Source organism: Sturnira hondurensis, unplaced genomic scaffold (assembly GCF_014824575.4).
Source record: "Sturnira hondurensis isolate 20B ecotype Veracruz unplaced genomic scaffold, ASM1482457v3 Scaffold0011192, whole genome shotgun sequence".
In the NCBI taxonomy this organism is placed as follows: Eukaryota; Metazoa; Chordata; class Mammalia; order Chiroptera; family Phyllostomidae; genus Sturnira; species Sturnira hondurensis.
The window spans coordinates 1,305,553-1,326,800 of NW_028083823.1; the positions used below are offsets into that span (position 1 = coordinate 1,305,553).

Genomic DNA, 21,248 nt, shown 5'->3' on the forward strand with positions numbered 1-21,248 from the left:
ACTTTTAAAACGTCATTGCATAGGCCACATCTCAAACCAATTATATCATAATGGGGGTGGGTAGGATAAGGCTTGGGAATCAGTATAATTTTTTGTCCAACTGGAATCTTCCCAGTTGATTCCAGTGCATAGCCAAATTTGAGACCAAATATTCCTAAGCTGTGCTTCTCAAACTTTAATCACTTGGAGATTTTGAAAGTGCAGAATCTGATCCAGTAGGGATGAGGTGGAGCCTGAGATTCTGCATTCCTAATAAGCTCCCAGATGATGCTTACACTCTGAGAACAAGGACCACACTGAATAGTTATTTTCTAATATATATAAATATGCATGTCAGGTAGTAAAAGAAGAGACATGAAAATAGCATTTCTTTAGTACCTATGCACCAGGCATTATGCTGGCATCTTAATGTATATTTGTCATTTAATCTTGAAAACAGAAAATAATACAATAATAATAAGAAAAATATTATTATCCCAATTTTAGAAATGAAGAGTCTTAGGTTGAATGTGTAAATCATTGTCTAAGTTGGATAGCTATTCATGATGAAACTTGAATTCAAACATAGACATGCCTGACAGCAAAGCCCGCAGGTCAAAGGGAATATTGCCCTTAAATGTTAAGAAGTGTTTACATTTGAAATGGAAGGCAATGTCTTTGTAACAAAATCTTCATTGGATCATCTTAGGGAAGTTCCCATGTTCCCAAGTTTGATTTCATAATCTTGCCTCATGTAATAAGTATATCTATGCAAGTAAAGAACATGCCTCTAGGCTGGGGTTGTGCTCCAATATTATGTTATCAAAGATCTCAGAGAAGTTGGAGTGCAATGTGAGTAAATACTAATAGCAAACTAGTAATGCTAGTAAAGAATGTCAAAATTCCAAAGTAAAACACATGTTTTTCTACTACTGATAAAAAGTCACTGATTCTGGGGGAAAATGAGTTTTCTGAAAATATTTGGCTCTGACTTCTTGACTATTTTAAATGTTTTTTCTAATGAAAATGTCCCTTAAATAAAGATAGCTCAGCTCTTCTGTTTTTTTTTTAAGTAATTTTTTCTCTCCTTTCAGGAAGCTTAAAAATGAACTCTTAGAAGCAAAATGTAGAAGTGGAAAGACTCAACAAGGGACTAACAGAGTCTGTGCTCACTGTCAGAAAAACCTGGGCTTAATATTTGACCGGGGAGACCCATGCCAGGCTTGCTCCCTGAGAATGTGCAGTGAGTGTCGGGTGTCGGGCCCTGATGGCAGCTGGAAGTGCACTGTCTGTGCCAAAGTCACGTGAGTTTCTGTCTTTTCTTTTTTTATTGTTGTTCAAGTACAGTTGTCTCCATTTTCACCCCACCACACCCCCCACCCCAGCATCCCCAACTCCCACTCTTGATCCCACCCCCTATGGCTTTGTCCATGTGTGCTTTATACATGTTCCGTGTTGCTTGGAAAACCAGATTTGATGACTGAAGTGATTCAAGTGAGGAAAGCAAGAAGGAAAAAGAGTATTTAAAATTTATGAATAGAATTTGGGATTAAAATCACAGGCTCAGCAAGTCCTTGGCAGAGCTCTGGTATGTGGATGTGGGTGTATTGTGTGTGTGAGAGAGAAAGAGAAAAAAACAAGAGAGATACAGAGTCAGAAAAGGAGGTATTTTTATTTCTTAACACTATAACTTTATAGTAAAATTAGAAGCCTCACAGAACAAGGTCTCTTCTGCATTTGAAAACCATCCAGGAGCTTTCTTCCATTATAGCCCTACTTGGTTCTACATGGCTTTTCAGAAGGCAAAATTACCCTGAGATATTGAGACATTTGGGGTAATAGGCAAGATAAATATGAAGTATCAGACTGCTTTCTCCACATCAACTGAGGGACATAACTGGAGTAACTCCTGAATTTCATGCCAACCTATTTCTTGAGAAAGGGTAAAAGGGAAACAACCTTCTCATTAACCTGTGTGTTAAGCCTATTGGAGTATAGTGATCTTGGGTTTCACTATGCCAATCTGGGTGTAAGTCAAGAATCATTGTTTTCTAAGTTCACTTAAGCTGGTGTCTGAAGCATGATGTTGTCTCGACTACTCCTGGGGCCGATCTAACTCCATCCTTCTGAGAAGTCTCTCCCTTGATCAACAGGGAAGTTTTCTCCCTCCCAAGGTCCCTTCATCTCTTCTATATACTGGGAAGTACCTAATAATTTCATCTTAAGACAACTCTGTTGATCTCTGCTTCCTGTGGTTAAGGTCGGGTGGGGGTGGAATGCTAGAATCACTTCAGGTTGGTTTGGTTTGGTTCATTTGGTTGAGTTTATCTTTCTCCCTCACTGAAACATCCTCTCATAGGTGTTAAGAGGCTACTTTAGGAAGAAGGTGAATAGTTTAGTAGTAAGACTAAGTGACCTTCCATTTCCAACTTCTCTGAATAAGAGCTATTGTATTTTTTTGAACTATAAGACACACTTTTCCCCTGCCACATTTGGGAAGAATAATAATTGTTTTATTTTATTTTATTTTATTTTAATTGTTCAAGTACAGTTTTCTGTCTTTTACTCCCATCCCAGCCCACCCCCCCAGTGCTCCCCACCTCTCTCCCATTTCCATCCCCCTTAGTTTTGTCCATGTGTCCTTTATACTTGTTCCTGAAAACCTTTCTCCCCCTCGTCTCCTGAAATCCCCTTTTTCCCTGAAATCCCCTCCCCTCTTCCCTCTGGTCCCTGACAACTTGTTCTCTATTTCAGTGTCTTTGATTATATTTTGCTTGCTTGTTTGTTTTGTTGTTTAGGTTCCTATTAAAGGTGAGATCATATGGTATTTGTCTTTCAGCACTTGTCTTATTGCACTTAGCATAATGCTTTCCAGTTCCATCCATTCTGTCACAAAGGGTAGGAGCTCCTTTTTTTCCTTCTGCTGTGTAGTTTTTTATTCCACTACTGTCAACCCTTTTTTCCTACAATCTGGACCATCATCTGCTCAAACAACAAGAACTAGGGACTATGACTCATGAGCCCTTCAATCAAACAGTAGTTGTCTCAAACTTATGTATGGGAAGAGAAATTTTGTATTTAATTTCTAAGTGCCACTTGCAGTTACTGAAGCATACCTTTATCTTTTTAAAAAAATTTTTCAAGTACAGTTTTCTATTACTCCTTTAAATACAAGACCCAAAGAGCATATGTATTCAAACATTGTTAATTGTAGATTTTGCCATCACCTGTCTGCCTGTCAGTATGGATGGTAACTGCAAGTGTAATTCACAAAAATTTTCCCCTAAATCTTGTCAGATCCACATTAGTTTATATTGAGAGATAAACGTTTAATGTATTAATGGAATCTGGAGGTTGGTTGTTATAGATGTAGCCTACCCAAACTAATACGAGGTGGCAAAAGTAAGTTTACAGTTGTAATACAAATAAATAATACAACAATTAATAATAATAATAGAAGAATAAACTGTATTTTGTATACTTACAACCGTAAACCTATTTTTACTCTTGCCTGTATAACCACTTCGTGTGTTTTCCCCTTAACACTCATATGTTACATAGTTTACTTATTTATCTTCTTCATTACCTTTCTTCCTCCACTAGAATATAAATTTTATCTCTAGTTTTCACTTATGTAATTCTAGTGCCTAAACAAATGCCTATAATAAGCACTCAATGAATATTTATTAAATGATCAGATGGGTGGATGAATAAATGAATGAATAGGTGGCAGGGTTTCACTTAAGGCATTTCAGGTTTAAACAAATTATGGAACAAGTTTAGTTTTCCCCTGTCAAGATAATGGGGTTAAAAAAACATGAGCTGTGCCAAATACATTTGTCCTCTGAACAGAGTAAATTCCTAGTTGTCATAGAAAGATCTAACTATAAGACAAGTTGTTGTCAGAAGGGTGTGTGAATAAATAATACCAAATTGCAAGTTCTATGTCTTCATTAAGACAATGTTAATGTATCAGGATAAAACATCTGAATCATGTGTACTTCTTTTATTGGTGAAACAATAACTTAATAAGCCCAAACATCCACTTTTCCAACTGATCCATCCATCCACTCATTGATTCATCCCTTTTGCATTTATTGATAACTTGTTGGTATACTAGGGGGTAAGGATATAAAGATATATAAAACATGGAATACCCTTGGGTTTCATGGTCTAAGGAGGGAGATGAGTTTATTACAATATTGTCTCATTGGTAGAGTAATTGATCTTAATGCATTACAATGTCCTAAGTAAGAAACAGCTTTCAATGTGTGATTTTTATATCTCTGTGACAACAGCAATTTACAGTTACATACTTATGTGACAGCTGGAAGTGAGTGTTGAATGTGACATATCAAAATCCCTCATTTTGAAGCCGGAAACAGAGACCATTATTTCTCCAATATTCTAGGCACTAGTCTGTGTTATCTCAGAGACTTAATCTGTCAGTATTGGAAGTCTCTTATTTGTTATTCATAGAGTGGTGTTTGAAAAGAAAGCGTGAATGATAATTTTATTGGCAGTGAACGTTCTTTGTTTGTTGTAAGAGAATGTTGCAGCACCACTGGGCTGTCTCCTTGTTTAATAGACCATAAAATTAAAATTTTCACCCTGACTTCTAAGAGATGAGATGAGTCAGAAAGTGACTCATTTTGTAATCAGTTGGAAGCACAACCTTTATTGTTATTTACCTCGAATTGGGTAAAAGTAAAGAGATTTTATTGCTGTAGCACTGAAAAGATTAGAGCAAGGACTGATGGAGGGAGACAGGCTGTTCCAATGGGCTGGGCAGTCATTGACATTTTCTCCAACCCCTTCAGATTCTGACAAAATGGTTGGTGTAGGTCCAGTTTTAAAACTAATTCTATAGAAACAGAATGAAAGAGATCCAGATGCAGCCAGTTAGTTCATTTTGCTATCCTAATGAGACCTACAAAATTCCACATGATTATGTTAGCTGAGGTAGATGCCCTTCAACACAAAGACAGTCATAATGGTCATTTTTCCTAATTAGCACCCCAGCTGAACTCAGAAAGACCTTGAAGATAAAAGCTACATGACAGGGAACCAAAAAATGAAACACCTCCGATACAGTATTCACGAACTGATTTTATATTCATGCCATGTTGTGACATTTCATGCTGCTCTATGTCCTTGTGAGAGTCTCTTTTTAAAGAAGGAGGAATATGATATTTTGTTTTTGATGAATTGGTAATGATTACTGAAATAGATGAAATATAAATCTGTCAGTAAACTTGAAAGAAGATAGTAGTAATGTTGGAACATACACAGAGAGAGTACAGAAGGGAATATATAGCCCTTTATTATGAAAAAAAAAGGAAATAAAGCCCCTGAAATCTAGAAAGCCATCTGACACTTACACATAGGCCCTGATGTTGTTAGGAGCTGAACTGTCACTCAGGTGGTATGCTATGCTGTTCTCCTGTTGGGCATAATCTCAGAACATCAGCATCTCACAAGATCACTCTAGAGTCATGATGAACTAAGGGAAAATGAAAGCACTTCATAATATTATCTAAGCATAAATAAAAGTACAGTAACCATTCAAGCTGCAATGTAACAAACATCCCCCTTTCTTGATTAGTGTGAATGACATGCTGCTTCCTTACCAATTATAGCTTTAGCCTTGTTCTACTCTGCCCTTCTTCTAGATAAAACTTATTAAGATGCCAATCATATAATTGTCCGCACTTCTTGACATCACCTAATCTAGAGCAGATATCTTCTTCTTTGAACAGTTCCCCAAATTACCTAACATAAACTCAAATCCCATATTATATCCTTTCAAATATTGTCTTCCTGAGATGCCTCATGGTTCTTATATCATATGTTTTCCTTCATTTCAATGAACAAACAATGACTTGTTTAACCAGAGGTGGTTTCCTGGTGATCTTTAGTCTGATAGGTATTGACAGTGGTTACATAATCATTTCCAAATCGTCCCTAGTTTAGCAAATTTCCATAAACAAGCTGCAAGGGACAATGTGGGCAATTCCACATTGACCCAGAGATTTTGGGCATGGTAAGGAGCTGTTTTGAGTGCCTTGACATGCTATTTATTTTCAATCACCTGTTAATTACATACGAGAGCTCTCCCTTCTTTTAGAATGCCTTTTTCACTGTGGTATGATATCTTAATATAGTACATAGACTAGAGAGATTTTTAATGTGAAAATATCATACATATAAGATACTCTATAATGTATATGAATGGTTTCAATGATAATAAAAAGAGTATCTGCATATTCATCACCCAGTTTGAGAAAGAGAACATTCCTGTTCAGCATTTTTTTCATTCCTTTCCTTTACTTTATGGTTTTACTGTACTTGGATATGTCCCTAAGTAATATATTTTCTATTTTTTTTTATTTTTGAGTGCTATAGAAATGGAAATCATACTATATGTATTATTTGTGACATTTTTAGCTCAACATTTTAAAATGAAATCTAGCCATGTTTATGTTAATACCATTACATTAATCTTTACCATGGTACCATCCTATAATATATCTATTTTCATGTTGATGGACCTTCATATTATTTCAGTTGATGGTACAAAAGTGCTGCTGTAACATTCTTGTTCATGTGGCCTGACAAATATATACAAGGCTTTTCCTAGGGTGGGGTTTTTCACCCTAGGAAAACTGTGGGTCATGATGAATTGCTAGGTTTTTCATTTGAAAAACAGGAAATGAAGTAGAAAATCTCAGTATACATATACTTAAATGTGTGTATAAGTATAATAATAAATGTAGTACACAGGGTGGTATAAAAGTAGATTTACAGTTGTTTGTATGGGAAATAATATAATAATTAATAAAGAATAATATAAGAATAATCTGTTTTGGATAATGACAACTATAAACCTACTTTTGCTCCACCATGTATATTCACATATAAATGTAAATGCATGTGCATATGTAAATATATATTTAAATGTATGAGTCTGTGTGTTTATTTTCTAGATTGTGATATAAAATATGTTTCTTACCGTTACCTCTGCCAAAAATGTATGAGAAGACTCCTGTAGGGAGTGCACCAGGAATAAAATTTCAGGGCAAAGGGTATATTTCCCCTATAAATCTGAGGAGAACTTAAGTTGTACTTATATTTAAATAGCTTCCAAGTGAAAATTTGAAGTCTTAGAATTTTAATGTTAGAGAAAATTAAGGCCTAGAAAATTCTGAATACTCAGTAATCATTAATCACAAATAATGAGTGTAATTCAATTTCAGTCAAACTCATTTTTTCAGAGTATAAACTAGAGGAAACACAAATTCTATTTCAAGCCTTGTCTTTCTCAAATGTCAGATTGATGTGGCAGAGAGGAATATAAATTTTACATTGGGTGTCATGTTTACTTTCATTTGTCTTTTACTCCTCCTTTATTCCTATACTCTGCCCCCAAGAAACACACAAACAAAATCAGAGCCCATTATATGAAATGCTGTAGGATATTCCTTGGCTTCTATAGGTTTTCACCATTACTTAAGGCCTTGTTATAGCTGAAAAGTATGAGTTCTCATCTGACAGTTTTATCAAATGTAAAGGTCATGGGCTTTCAGTACAACTTCTGTCTCTGCCATAATATCTTTATAACTTAGGGCAGATAATGTAACCCATATGAGCTTTGGTTTCCTCATCATAAATTGAGAATAATAGTAAATACCTATGATTTATAATGAGGATTAGAGATAGCCTATATAAATAATCTAGCTCTTTACTTGGTACATGGTATAAACTCTATAGGTATTTGTTTCTCATTCTTCTACTAAGCCATCCATCTACCTCCATGACCTGAGAAGATGGCAAAGCCATAATTTCAAGAGATTGTCCTGATGTCACAGAGCTCTGAAATGACAAATGACTCAGGTGCATATCCGAGTTGAGCAAATAAAAGGATTGTAGTTAGTGTTCTTACAAGAATAGCAAAAGGTAATGACTAATAATTCTGGGAATATCATATTTGTGTTAGGTGTTGGCAGCTCTAGGTGTAGATGGTGAATATGATATGGAGACTCATTTCCTGGGGCAGGTAAACTGGATATGTACCTTTTTCCCCTGTCACATGTGAAACTGTTCTCAATGTGCTATCCACCTCACCCCACATCTCAAGAACATAAAAAAAAAAGAGATGAGATTTTGGCATGCCACCATTGGGGTTTTACAACCACTGGTTTATATTATTCCTCTTGTTCTTGTTTCTTTTTGTATATAATCTTTTTCCTGCTGCAGAGTTTGGCAAAACTTTAAAAAAAATAAAATGCCAAAAATAAAATATTTTAGATTTTGTAGTCATGTGCTACACTCAGCTTTGCAGTTGTAGCAAAAAAGCAGCCAGAGAAAATACAGAAACAAGTGGGCATCATATGTTCAAATAAAACTGTTTAGGGACAATGAATTTTGAATATAATTTACATACTTTTACTTGTCATAAAATACTCTTCTTTTGATTTTTCCAACCATTTAAAAGCTTAAAAACCATCCCTAGTTTGTAAGCAATATAGCTTGTAAGCCATATGGGTGAATTTAGTCCATAGGCCACAGTTTGCCTACTTCTGCCCTATAGTTTTTCTGAATTTTCCGTAGTTATCTTCTCAAACACTGTGCAAGTTATTTCCTAAACTGAATATTAAAAATATGTAATTCTATGTTTCATTATTGTATTGGTTTTCTGTTGCCACTATAACCAATTGCCACCATTTAGCAGCTTAAAACAACACAAATATATTATCTTACAGTTCTATAGCTCATAGGTCTGGCTTGGCTTGGTTTGATTCTCTAGTCAACGTTCACAAGGCTGAAATCAAAGTATGTGCTGGCTGAGCTCCTGCTCATTTTGGTGGGTAGAATTTGATTCCTTGTGGTTGTAAGAATGAGGATCTGATTTCCTTGTTGGCTATTAGCTAAAAGCCAGCCTTAGGTCCTAGAGGCCTCTCTCAGTGTTCCTTATATGTGGACCTCTATATCTCAGAGTCATCATTTTTAAAAAAAATTATTTGTTTTAATTGTTGTTCAAGTACAGTTTTCTGTCTTTTATTCCCATCCCACCTCACCCCCCACAGTGCTTCCCACCTCCCTCTCATTTCCACCTCCCCCCCTTAGTTTTTGTCTATGTGTCCTCTATACTTGTTCCTGTAAACCCTTCTTCCCCCTTTCCCCTGAAATTCCCTGCTTCCTCCCTTCTGGTCCCTGTCAGCCTGTTCTCTATTTCAGTGTCTTTGGTTATATTTTGCTTGCTTGTTTGTTTTGTTGTTTAGCTTCCTGTTAAAGGTGAGATTGTATGATATTTGTCTATCACCTCCTGGTTTATTTCCCTCAGCATAATGCTTTCCAGTTCCATCCATGATGTTGCAAAGGGCAGAAGCTCCTTCTTTCTTTCTGCTGCATAGAATTCCATTGTGTAAATGTGCCATAGTTTTTGGATCCATTTATTTACTGATGGGCACCTAGGTTGCTTCCACCACTTGGCTATTGTAAATTGTGCTGCTATGAACATTGTGGTGCACAGGTTCTTTTGAGTTGGTGTTTTAGAGTTCTTAGGATATAATCCTAGCAATGGAATTGCTGGGTAAAAAGGCAGATTCATTTTTAGTTTTCTAAGAAAATTCCATACTGTTTTTCATCATGGCTGTACCAGCCTGCAATCCCATGAACAATGAACTAGGATCACCTTTTCTCCACAACCCCTTCAACACTTGTTTGTTTCTTTGTTTATGATGGCCATTCTGACTGGAGTAAAGTGGTATCTCATTGTAGTTTTGATTTGCTCCTCTCTGATAGCTAGTGACATTGAGCATCTTTTCATGTGTCTCTAGATCTTCTGTATGTCCTCCTTGGAGAAATGTCTGTTCAAGTCCTTTGCCCACTTTTAATTGGGTTGCTTGTCTTCTTAGAGTGCAATCGTGTAAGTTCTTTGTATATTTTGGAGATTAAAACTTTCTCTGTGGTATGATTGGCAAATATCTTTTCCCATACAGTTGGTTCTCTTTTTATTTTAATACTGTTTTCTTTAGCCATGAAGAAGCTCTTTATTTTGATGAGATCCCATTTGTTTATTCTTTCCTTTATGTTTCTTGCTCTAGGGGACATATCAGTAAAAACGTTGTTGTGTGAAATATCTGAGATTTTCCTGCCTATCTTCTCCTCTATGACTTTAATGGTGTCATGGCTTATATTTAAGTCTTTTATCCACCTTAAATTTATTTGGGTATATGGTGTAAGTTGGTGCTCGAGTTTCATTTATTTGTATGTATAGCTGTCCAGTTCTCCCAACACCATTTGTTGAAGAGGCTATTTTTACTCCATTTTATGTTGCTGCCACCTTTGTAGAATATTAATTGACCATAGAGACTTGGGTTTATTTCTGGGCTCTCTGTTCTGTTCCATTGGTCTATGTGCCTGTTTTAATGCCAGTACCAGGCTGTTTTGATTACAGTGGCCTTGTAACACAGTTTGGTATCAGGTATTGTGATCCCTCCTACTTTGCTCTTCTTTCTCAAAATTATAGGTGCTATTTGGGACCCTTTATGCTTCCATATAAATTTTCAAAGTGTTTGTTGTATGTCTGTAAAATATGCCATTGGTACTTTAATAGGTATTGCATTGAATTTGTAAATTGCTTTCGGTGGTGTGGACATTTTGATTATGTTAATTTTTCCAATCCATGAACATGGTATATGTTTGCATCTGTTTGTGTCTTCCTTGATTTCTATCTTCAGTGTTGTGTAGTTTTCTGCATACAGGTCTTTTACCTCCTTGCTTTATAAACCAAGGTTTATTCCTAGTTATTTTCCTTTTTGCTGTATCAAATAGGGTTTTTTCCCTTGATTTCTGCTTCTGCTGTTTCATTGGTGGCGTACAAAAATGCCTTTGATTTCTGGATATTGAATTTGTATCCTGCTGTTTTGCCAAATTCATTTATTACGTTGAGCAGTTTTTGGGTGGAGTTTATAGGATTTTCCATGTACACTATCATGTCATCTACAAACAGTGACAGTTTTGTTTCCTCCTTTCTGATTTGGATGCCTTTTATTTCCTTTTCTTGTCTGATCGCTGTGGCTAAAACTTCCAGTGCTATATTGAATAGAAATGGTGAAAGTGGACAACCTTGTCTTGTTCCTGATCTTAGTGGAAAAGCTTTTAGTTTTTGCCCATTGAGTATAATGTTGGCTGTAGGTCTCTCATATGTGGCCTTTATTATGTTGAAGAATGCTCCCTTGATTTCCACTTTGCTGAGTGTTTTTATCATAAATGGGTGTCGTACCTTATCAAAAGCTTTCCCCACATCTATTGATATGATCATGCATTTTTTTCTTTGCTTTTGTTTATGTGATGTACTGAACCATCCTTTCATACCTGGGATGAATCCCACTTGATCATGGTGTATGAACTTTTTAATGTGTTGTTGCATGTGCTTTGCCGATATTTTGTTGAGGATTTTAGCATCTATGTTCATCAGTGATATTGGCCTGAAGTTTTCTTCCTTTATTGTGTCTTTATCTGGTTTGGGGATTAGGATGATGCTGGCTTCATAAAAAGAGTTTGGGGGTCTTCCACATTTTGAATTTTTGGAATAGTCTTTGAAGAATAAGGTTTAGGTTTTCCTTAAATGCTTTGTAGAATTCTCCTGTGAAACCATCTGGTCCAGGGCTTTAGTGTGACAGGAGTTTTTTTATTATTACTTTGATTTCATCTGCTGTTGTTGGTCTCTTCAGGCTTTATCTTTCTTCTTCATTGAGTTTTGGAAGATTATATTTTTCTAGAAATTAGTCCATTTCACCTAGGTTTTCAAATTTCTTGGCATACAGTTCTTCATAGTACTTTCTTACAATTTTTTGTATTTCTGTGGTGTCAGTTGTAATCCCCTCTTTCATTTCTGATTCTGTTTATTTGGGTCCTCTCACTTCTTTTCTTGATGAGCCTGCTTAATGTTTTGTTGGTTTTATCTTTTAACAAAAAAAAAACAGCTCTGGGATTCATTGATCTTTAGAATTGTGCTTTTAGTCTCTATGTCATTTAATTCTCCTCCGATCTTGGTTATTTCCTTCCTTCTACTTGCTCTGGGCTGTCTTGGTTGTTTTTCCTCGAGTTCTTGCAGGCTTAGGGTTAGGTTGTTTGTTTGAAATGTTTCTATCTTCTTTAGGTAAGCCTGTATTGATATGAACTTTCCTCTCAGGACTGCCTTCACTGTGTTCCATAAGTTTTGAGTCATTGTGAGTTGATTTTCATTTGTTTCCAGAAACTTTTTAATTTCTTCCCTAATATCATTTTTAATCCATTCATTGTTTAATAGCATGCCATTCAATCTCCATGATTTTGAGTGTTTTGGGTTTTTTCCCTTGTGGTTGGTTTCTAGTTTTAGTCCCTTGTAGTCGGAGAAAATGCTCAGTATAATTTCAATTTTCTTTAATTTACTGAGGCTCGTGTTGTGTCTTGTCATGTGGTCTATCTTTGAAAATGTTCCATGTGCATTTGAAAAGAATGTGTATTTACCTTATTTGGGATGAAGGACTCTCTCTCTATATATATCAGTTAAGTCAATTTCATCTAGAGCGTTGTTCAGTGCCACAATATCTTTGTTGATATTTTGTTTGGAAGATCTGTCCGTTTTTGACAGGGGATATTAAAATCCCCTACTATAATTGTGTTGCTAGGTGCCCGTCAGTAAATGAATGGATCAAAAAACTATGGTACATATATACAATGGAATTTTATGCAGCAGAAAGAAAGAAGGAGCTCCTACCTTTTGCAACAGCATGGATGAAACTGGAAAGCATTATGCTGAGTGAAATAAGCCAGGTGTTGAAGGACAAATACTATATGATCTCACCTTTAACAGGAAGCTAAACAACAAAACAAACAAGCAAGCAAAATATAACCAAAGACACTGAAATAGAGAACAGGCTGACAGTGACCAGAGGGAAGAGGGGAGAGAATTTCAGGGGAAAGAGGGGAGGGATTTAGAGGAACATATATAAAGGATACATGGACAACAACTGAGAAGGGTGGAAATGGGAGGGAGGGGGGAGTACAGGGTGTGGAATGGGATGGGATTAATAGACAGAAAACTGTACTTGAAAAATAATTAATTTTAAAAAATATTTTTTAAAAATTGTGTTGCTGTCAATATCTTTCTTGAAGTCCTCTAAGATTTTCTTTATATATTTGGGTGCTCCCTTGTTGGGTGCATATATATTTACAATATTTATGTCTTCTTGGTGGATTCTTTCCTTGAGTATTCTGAAGTGACCTAATGAGTCTCTCTTCATGGCCCTGTTTTTGAAGTCTATTCTGTCTGATATGAATGTTGCTACCCAGGCTTTTTTTTCCTGTCTGTATGCTTGGAAAATTTGTTTCCAGCCCTTCACTTTTAGTCTGTATAGGTGTTTTTTCCTAAGGTGGATCTCTTGTACGTAGCATGTGTGTGGATCCAGCTTTCTTATCCATTCAGCTATTCTATGTATTTTGATTGGTGCATTTAATCCATTTACATTTAAGGTTATAATTGATAGGTACTTATTCATTGCCGTTTTTGTACCTGTGTTTCTCTCTGTCTCTCTTTTTCTTCCTTTCCTTAAAGCAGTCCTTTTAGCATCTCTTGCAGAGCTGGTTTTGTGGAGATGTATTGTTTTAGACTTCTTTTGTCTTGGAAGGTCTTTATTTGGCTTTCTATCTTGATTGAGAGCCTTGCTGGGTAAAGTAGCCTTGGATGTAGGGCTCTGGTTCTCATTACTTGGAATATTTCTTGCCATTCTCTTCTTGCTTGGAGTGTCTCCATTGAGAAGTCAGCAGCTCTCCTTATTTGGTCTCCCTTGTATGTTATGTCCTGTTTCTCCCTTGCTGCCTTTATGCTTCTTTCTTTGTCTTGGAATTTTGCCATTTTAATGATGATGTGTCTTGAAGTGGGCTTGTTTGGGTTCCTCTTGATTGTGTCTCTCTGTGATTCGTGGATTTGTGTGACTTTTCTCTCATGAAATTAGCGAAGTTTTTATCATTACTTTTCAAATAGGTTTTCTACCCCTTGTTCTTCTTCTTGTCCTTCTGGTATCCCTATTATTCGGATATTATTACATTTCATATTGTCTTGCATTTCTCTTAATTCATCTTCATTCTTTCTTTACCTCTTTTCCTTTTCTTGCTTCTTCTGGGTGTTTGTTTCCTACTTTGTCCTCCAACTTGCTGATCTGATCTCCTTCATTGATCTTGCTTTTGATTCCTTCCACTGTGTTTTTAAGTTCAGCAATTGTATTCTTTATTTCCTCTTGGCCCTTGTTGATAATTTCTATTTCCTTTTTCATATTGATACAGTTTGCCCTGAGTTCCTTGTAATTCCCCTGTAGTTTCTGGTAGCTCATTGTGAGCTCATTAAACTTACTGATAACCAGTTCTCTAAATTCAATATCTGATAACTGACTTGCCTCTATTTCATCTAGCATTCTTTCTGAGGTTTCCTCCTTTTCTTTCATTTGGGCATTGTTTCTTTGTCTTCCCATTGTTTGTGAGACTCTTCTTGTTAGCTTCAGCTTCTTTAATTGATTTGTTCTGGCTCCCTGAGCTTATGGTGTGAATTTCTGTGGTAGAATATTTGTGAGATTTAGTGGTATGGTCTCCTTGATCCCTCAAGCTCACTGGTCTTGGGCTGTCTTTTAATTTGGCTCTGTGTTTGTCTTTGGGTTTTGATCATTTTGGGGTGTTTCTCTTTTGGGTCCTTCCCACCAGTTGTTTAACTGATGGTTCCTCTGTCCACCACCTCTTGCTGTTTGCTGTGCTGGTAATGCAGATTGTTTTGAACTTAGTTCTTCTGTGTGTACAAGGTTTTGAGGATTCTCTTTTGCTCTTGTTCAGTTGTTTGTACTGGGTAGTTTCTCCACTGTTTAGTTGTATTTCCAGATAGGTCTTAGATTGAGGTTTGTATGGTTTCCACTCCCTCTTCCACCTTCTTCTGTTGTTTTCTGTTGGTGGCTCCTTTGTTGCTGGCTTTCTTCTTCCAGTGGGTATCCTGGTGTTCACCGCTTTCACTTACTCTTTTTTCATGATCAGTTGGAAGGGAAGGCAAAATGGTTTATGACAGCAGGAGAGAATTCTGTGATATTTACAGTAGCACCTGGTAGAGAAGTGATAGGAGACCCTTTGGCTATGTATAGTGTTAACTGTGATCTTCAACCCAACTAGCCACTTTTAAGAAAGGATGGAAGGAAGATAAGACTCTTGTTGGGGAGAGAAGGATGGTGAGTTGGATCTAGAAAGCAGTGAGGTTGTGGGAGGTCAGATTCTGAGGTAAGGTGAGAGTAAAGGATAGTAAATAGGTGTATTGTGTGAGAGAATAGAGTTAACCACTACAGTAATAGAGTTCAGGAAACTGTGAAGTGGGCTAAGATCCAGGAGGGGTGATGTGAAGTATTTGCAATTGTATGGAGCAGCTATTATTTACAATAATACTAGAGCAACAATCATATGACAGAATCTATGTGATCTAGATATCATAAATAGGGGTTATAGAATGTTGAGTAGTTTACTAAAGGAACACAAGTGACATGAAAGTTAGTAAATTAGCAATACACTGTGGAAGAGAGAATGGGGAAACGTGTCAAATGATACAATATAACCAGCCAAGCAAAGAAGACTATACAGAAAGTAGAGGAATACAAAAATACTATTAAAATAAAAGATGTAAGAATAATGAAAATACCAATAATGCAGATATGCAGTAGTTTGTAGTTTCTCTGCAATAGCAAAGTAAAATTTGTCTCACTGTCTCTAGTGTTGGGATGCCCCCTCTTTTCGTCCAACTCTGGTTCTTTCACAGTTCCAAGTTTTTTTCTCACTTATGGGTATTTTTTAAAAAAAGGCAGGAGAAAGGAGGAAGAAGAGATAAAATTGGAAAGAAAGGAAGGAGGAATAAAACAAGAAAGAAGGAAAGAGAAGAAAATGTACTGAAAGATAAATAATAATAAAATTTTAAAAATAAAAGATTATTAAGAAAAAAAAGAACACCTCTTGTTGGTTTCAAACTGGCCAAACTGGTTTTTCTGGTCTTGCTGGCTACAGCAGGCTGATGGCAGATTGGTGTGGCCTTTTCCTCTTCCTGATGTATACTGAGACAGTCTTGCAAGCACACTCCCAAGAGCTAGTCTGGCGCCTCTCTCCAGCTCCCTAAGAGGGGGATCCAGGTCTTCTTTAGAGCACTCTTTCTTTGGGGTCATCACTGTGGGCCGGGTTGCGGGTGTACCCGTGCCCTCGGCCAGCCCCCCTAGGTCCTGCAGGCTTGGGCATGAACTCTTCCCAGTGCTATGGGGAAATGCAGGGCCTTCTGTGCAACCTCAGGACTGCTGGCCGATTGGATGGGGAGTAAGCCAAGCGGCTGTCGCAGGAGAATCCCCCAAACAGTTTTACTTTTTGAGAAATTCTTGGTATTCAAGTCTTCTGCTCAGTATAGCCCAATTTTCCAGCCAGACCAGTGACTATCAAGGTCAGTGTGCATCACTGCAGGGCTCTCAACTCTCGCAAGCTGACAACCACAGACTCCATGGGTGATCACGGCCCTTGTGTGTTTGCCTCTTTGTCCTTATTCCCCTCTCTGCAACTTCAAGCAATAAGGTCTCTCCTGGTGCTGTTCAAACCCCGCTTGGCCAGGGAGGGAGGAAGCAGTAGACCTGGCTCTCTGCCAAGGACTCTGTGGCAGGCCAGCAGCACCCAAAGAGTCTATGGTAGACCCAGCACCCAGTGCCAGGCTCTGGGTGCTAGACTTGGGGCTACAGTGGTGTCCCAGTGCTGGTCCCTGGGACCTTATTGTCCTGCAGCAGTTTCCTTACCTTCTGGTTTTTCAGTGCCTGTTTTTACAATTTCTGGTCTCTTATTTTCGTATATGCTGGGGTACTTTTGGCTGTTTGCTCTGTTCCCCCATAGATCAGTCAGGTTTTTCTCATGTGTGTAGGGGGGAGTGGAATCTGCTCCCTCCTACTCCGTCGCCATCTTATGTCTTAGAGTCATCTTAGTGTGCCAAATCTTTTTCTTATTTGAAATCTCTCTGACTAATTCTACAGCATCTCAGCATTTGAAATCTTCTTCCTCTGTTTTTTTTAACTTTTTCATCTTTAATATATTTTCCATTACCATTTAGTCCCCTTATGCCCCCTACCCACCAGCAATCACCACTTCCTCTTTTTTTAAAAGTTTAGTGATTACTCCCCCCCCCAGATAATCTAGAACAATCTCCCTGATTAGAAACTTTAATTTAATCAGCAAAGTTTAATCATAGTAGTAGCTAGATTAGCATTTGGTTGATAACTAAGAGATAAAAACCTTGATGAGACAGCTTTAAAATTTAGAATAGCACAATTACCATCTACATTTTCAGCATAAATAATAATATGTAAGTCTATAGAGCACTTGAGATGTATCCAGAAATAATTTAATCTATTCAAGCATTTGGTTTTGGTTGATTAGATCTTCTTATATTTGACATATTTCATAAGGACATTTTATACAGTTTGGAGCTGATTTAATAGTCTTTGCTTCTCATTAGATGATCTATCAACTTGAGAGTAAATCTGAGATGTACCTGTTATTGGTGCATATCATGTACCAATGGTCATGATATGGTCATTCTTTTCAATGAATAATTTGCTCCAATAATAGCATTTTCATTCTTTTCTTGGTAGAGGACCTGTTTTATATATAAGCAACTTTTTAATATTTTATTTAAATTATTTTATTGTTGTTCAATTACAGTTGTGTGTATTTGCTCCCCACGCCTCCCCTCATGTCCTCCAAACCTCCCTCCCTCCTTTGCTTCCACCCTCCCCCTTGGTTTTGTCCATAGGTCCTTTATAGTAGTTCCTGAAAACCCTTCCCCCAATTATCCCCTTCCTCCTCCCCTCTGGCTATTGTTAGATTGTTCTTAATTTCAATGTCTCTGGTTATATTTTGTTTGCTTTTTTATTTTGTTGATTATGTTCCAGTTAAAGGTGAGATCATATGTATTTGTCTTTCACCACCTTTCTTGTTTCACTTAGCATAATGCTCTCCAGTTCCATCCATGTTGTCACAAAAGGTATGAGCTCCTTTCTCTTGGCCGCATAGAATTCCACTGTGTAAATGTACTGTAGGTTTTTGATCCACTCATTTACTGATGGGCACTTAGGTTGCTTCCAGCGCTGGGCTATTGTAAATTGTGCTACTATGAACATTGGGGTGCATAGGTTCTTTTGGATTGGTGTTTCAGGGGTCTTGGGGTATAATCCCAGCAGCAGGATTGCTGTGTCAAAGGGCAGTTCCATTTTTAGTTTTCTTAGAAAAATTCCATACTGTTTTCCACAGTGGCTGCACCAGTCTGCATTCCCACCAACAGTGCACTAGGGTTCCCTTTACTCCACATCTTCTCCAATACTTGTTGTTTGTTGATTTGTTTATGATGGCCATTCTGACCTGTGTGAAGTGATATCTCCTTGTGGTTTTAATTTGCATCTCTCTGATGGCTACTGCTGCTGAGCATTTTTTCAAATGTCTCTGGGCCTTCTGTATGTCCTCCTTGGAGAAGTGTCTATTGAAGTCTTTTGCCCATTTTTAAATTTTTTTTTGTCTTCCTGGAGTATATATAAGTGACTTTTGACTCTTCTGTTCAGAAGTAGGATAGGATATGAGGCTAAATACTGTGGGGAACAATTTGGTATATTTTTCTGGAGAATGTTTTATTATTTTGTTATTAAATTACAAAATTAATTTATTTTTGTTAAAGTGTCCCCATTTTCCCCCATTGCTCTCCCCTGCCTTGCCCATCTTCCCCTTCCATATTCAATCCCCACCCCATTGCCCTTGTCCATGGGTCCATTATACATGTTCCTTGACTTGACCCTTTCCTTTCTTTCTCTTATTATCCTCCTCTCCACTCCCCTCTGGTCAGGATCCAATTATGATTTTCTAAGTCAAATCAGTTACTGAATCACACAGATATAATATTCTGGGCCAAGAAATTTCTATTTGGCTCTCAGATGCTTTTCTTTAGCCACCACGTCACCAGTCTTGCTGATGCTCATCCTCAGTGGCCCAAATATTTACAACTTTCTTTGCCTCTCGCCCCTTTGATACCCTAGTTTATATCTTTATATTTTTCTAGCCTACCTTTTGTCATAACTTCCTAATTGGCCTACCTACTTCTGGTTTCTTCTTTCTCCATATAATATTCCAGAGATTATATGATCCAACCTGAACTTTAGAAAACCTGCCAGAGTTCCCCCATTGCCTCCAGAATAGCATTCCAACTCCTTAGTGTGACATTCAAAGATTTCCAACACATGACTCAATTCTCTTTCAACCTCCTTTTCCATTATAACCCTCCACAGAAGTGTTGGGACAGTAGTTGGTAAACACTATTGTCCCAACAATAGAGATGGACCATCTTCTGAGAATGGAACATAGGCCTGTGTAACTAGGATAAAGTGTTTTTGTAACTATTGCTGGGGGTGGGGCGTGGCTTCAAAGATAGCTTTGATCATTCAAAGATCCTTCTTCTTTACCTTCACTACTCAAATGATTGTGAAATCCAGACAAGCCCTTCTAACAGCTATATTTTTAATTTATCTCCTCCTTTCTGTTAGTCTTGCCATTGCTCTAACATGGGTCTTGTCATCTGTTTTCTGGGCTATTGCCATGCCTAACCTGTCTCTTTGTACTATTCTCTCTTTACTCTAACCAAGTCATCATATTACAGTAAGGTATCATTCTAAAACAGAGTCTTATCATGGCCCCTTTGTAACTCAAACCCTTCACTTGTCCCCTACTATTTCCACTCGAAATTATTTACCCACTAATGCAGTGGTTAAGAACTTGAGCCCTAAGCCAGACTGCTTGGGATGGGATCCTAATTCTACTTACCAGCTATGTGATGTGAGACATGCTACTTACTGCTCTAAATCTCAGTTTTCTTATCTGTAAAATGGGGATATTAATGTTTATACAGAGTTCTTATGTGGATTAAAATATAGTAAGTATGAAGAGCAATTACCAATACCTGGTACATAGCAAGTATTCAACTAATACTGGCCATAATAATCATCATAGAGTACTCCAGAGATTGAGATGGTCTCTATAAATAACTGCCTATTGTTTTATTTAGTTAGAAATTTTTGAGAGTTATCTATTTGGCTAAATAACTGAGTTTCAGTGTCCCCCACCCTTGCCCTGTGTAGGCAACTAAGGATTGTAACTGGTGAGTGGTTTTTTGAAGAAAAGTCAAAACGTTTCAAGCAAGCAAATGTTCTAGGCACAGATGTTGTCCGACAGTCCATCTTAAGAAGAAATCCAGGTAATTAAATAAATTATTTGGTTGAAAAATTGTCTTAATCTGCATTTTGGCTGACTAAATAACTTCCCTATACTATGTAGCAAATGAGCACAGTTGAACTTCCTAAATCTTTTCGGTTGTTTCAAAACATGAAATCTAAATTTGCAGTTCATACAAGGGAAGAGGAAGTCAGTAGAAAAAATACGCAGTGATTTTCTGTATATCTGTTACACTGAGGCTGTTAAAGGAAGCATTTATCTTCATCACAGAAAGTTCTTTTACTGAATGCACTTCCAATATTTTTTCTAAACATTTAAGGAATTAACACAAAACAGGTGAATTATGATTCACATTGTGAAAGCAATCCTTGATTTTTTCAACAAAATGTTTTTCAGATTTTTAAAAAATGTTATTTTTTCTAATTCAGTTGTTCTCAACCAAGGGGTGATATTGTGTATTTGCCCCCTTCCCCAAGCCAGGGAACTATTTAGAAATGCGAGGGTACATTTCCAGTCATCTTTATGACTTGGGAGATGGGGAAGTTAACAGCATTTAGCTGGCACATGCCAGAGATTTCCATGTTCTGAAAGGCACGGGACACTTTTACTCAATGAAAAGTTATATTATCACCAAATGAAAATAACAGCCCACCCTGAGAAGGCTACTCTGTACATTCAAACTATAATTTAATTGGTTAAATATTGAGTGAAACTTTTGTTTAAGAGCATGTTTCTCATGTGTGCTATAGTACAGGTAGAGCAGGCATCTTCTGGCCTGTTCCTAGAGTATCTGATATTTCATATACCAGAAACTAATTCCCTTGTTTTGAAGTGTGGCAGGAAGGGCTGGAAGGCTTGAAACTGTCTCAGTGCCACTTCTGGGTATGGTGCTAGCAAGGAAGAGCTTTCTCAGATGTGTAAGATCAGGTCTGATGACACAAAAGGACAGAATGAAGTAGAGTTAG

At 37.2% G+C, this 21,248-nt stretch overlaps 1 protein-coding gene across 3 annotated transcripts in view; it reads left to right on the forward strand.

Moving 5' to 3' along the window:
- The window catches only part of SYTL5 (synaptotagmin like 5), a 132,489-nt gene that overhangs the window by 54,856 nt on the left and 56,385 nt on the right, over positions 1–21,248 (forward strand). For all 3 annotated transcript variants that reach the window (XM_037059559.1, XM_037059561.1, XM_037059560.1), the window contains exons 3-4: positions 1,074–1,283; positions 20,190–20,305. In XM_037059559.1, coding sequence (XP_036915454.1) covers positions 1,074–1,283; positions 20,190–20,305 — 326 coding nt within the window. The remainder of the gene's footprint in view (positions 1–1,073; positions 1,284–20,189; positions 20,306–21,248) is intronic.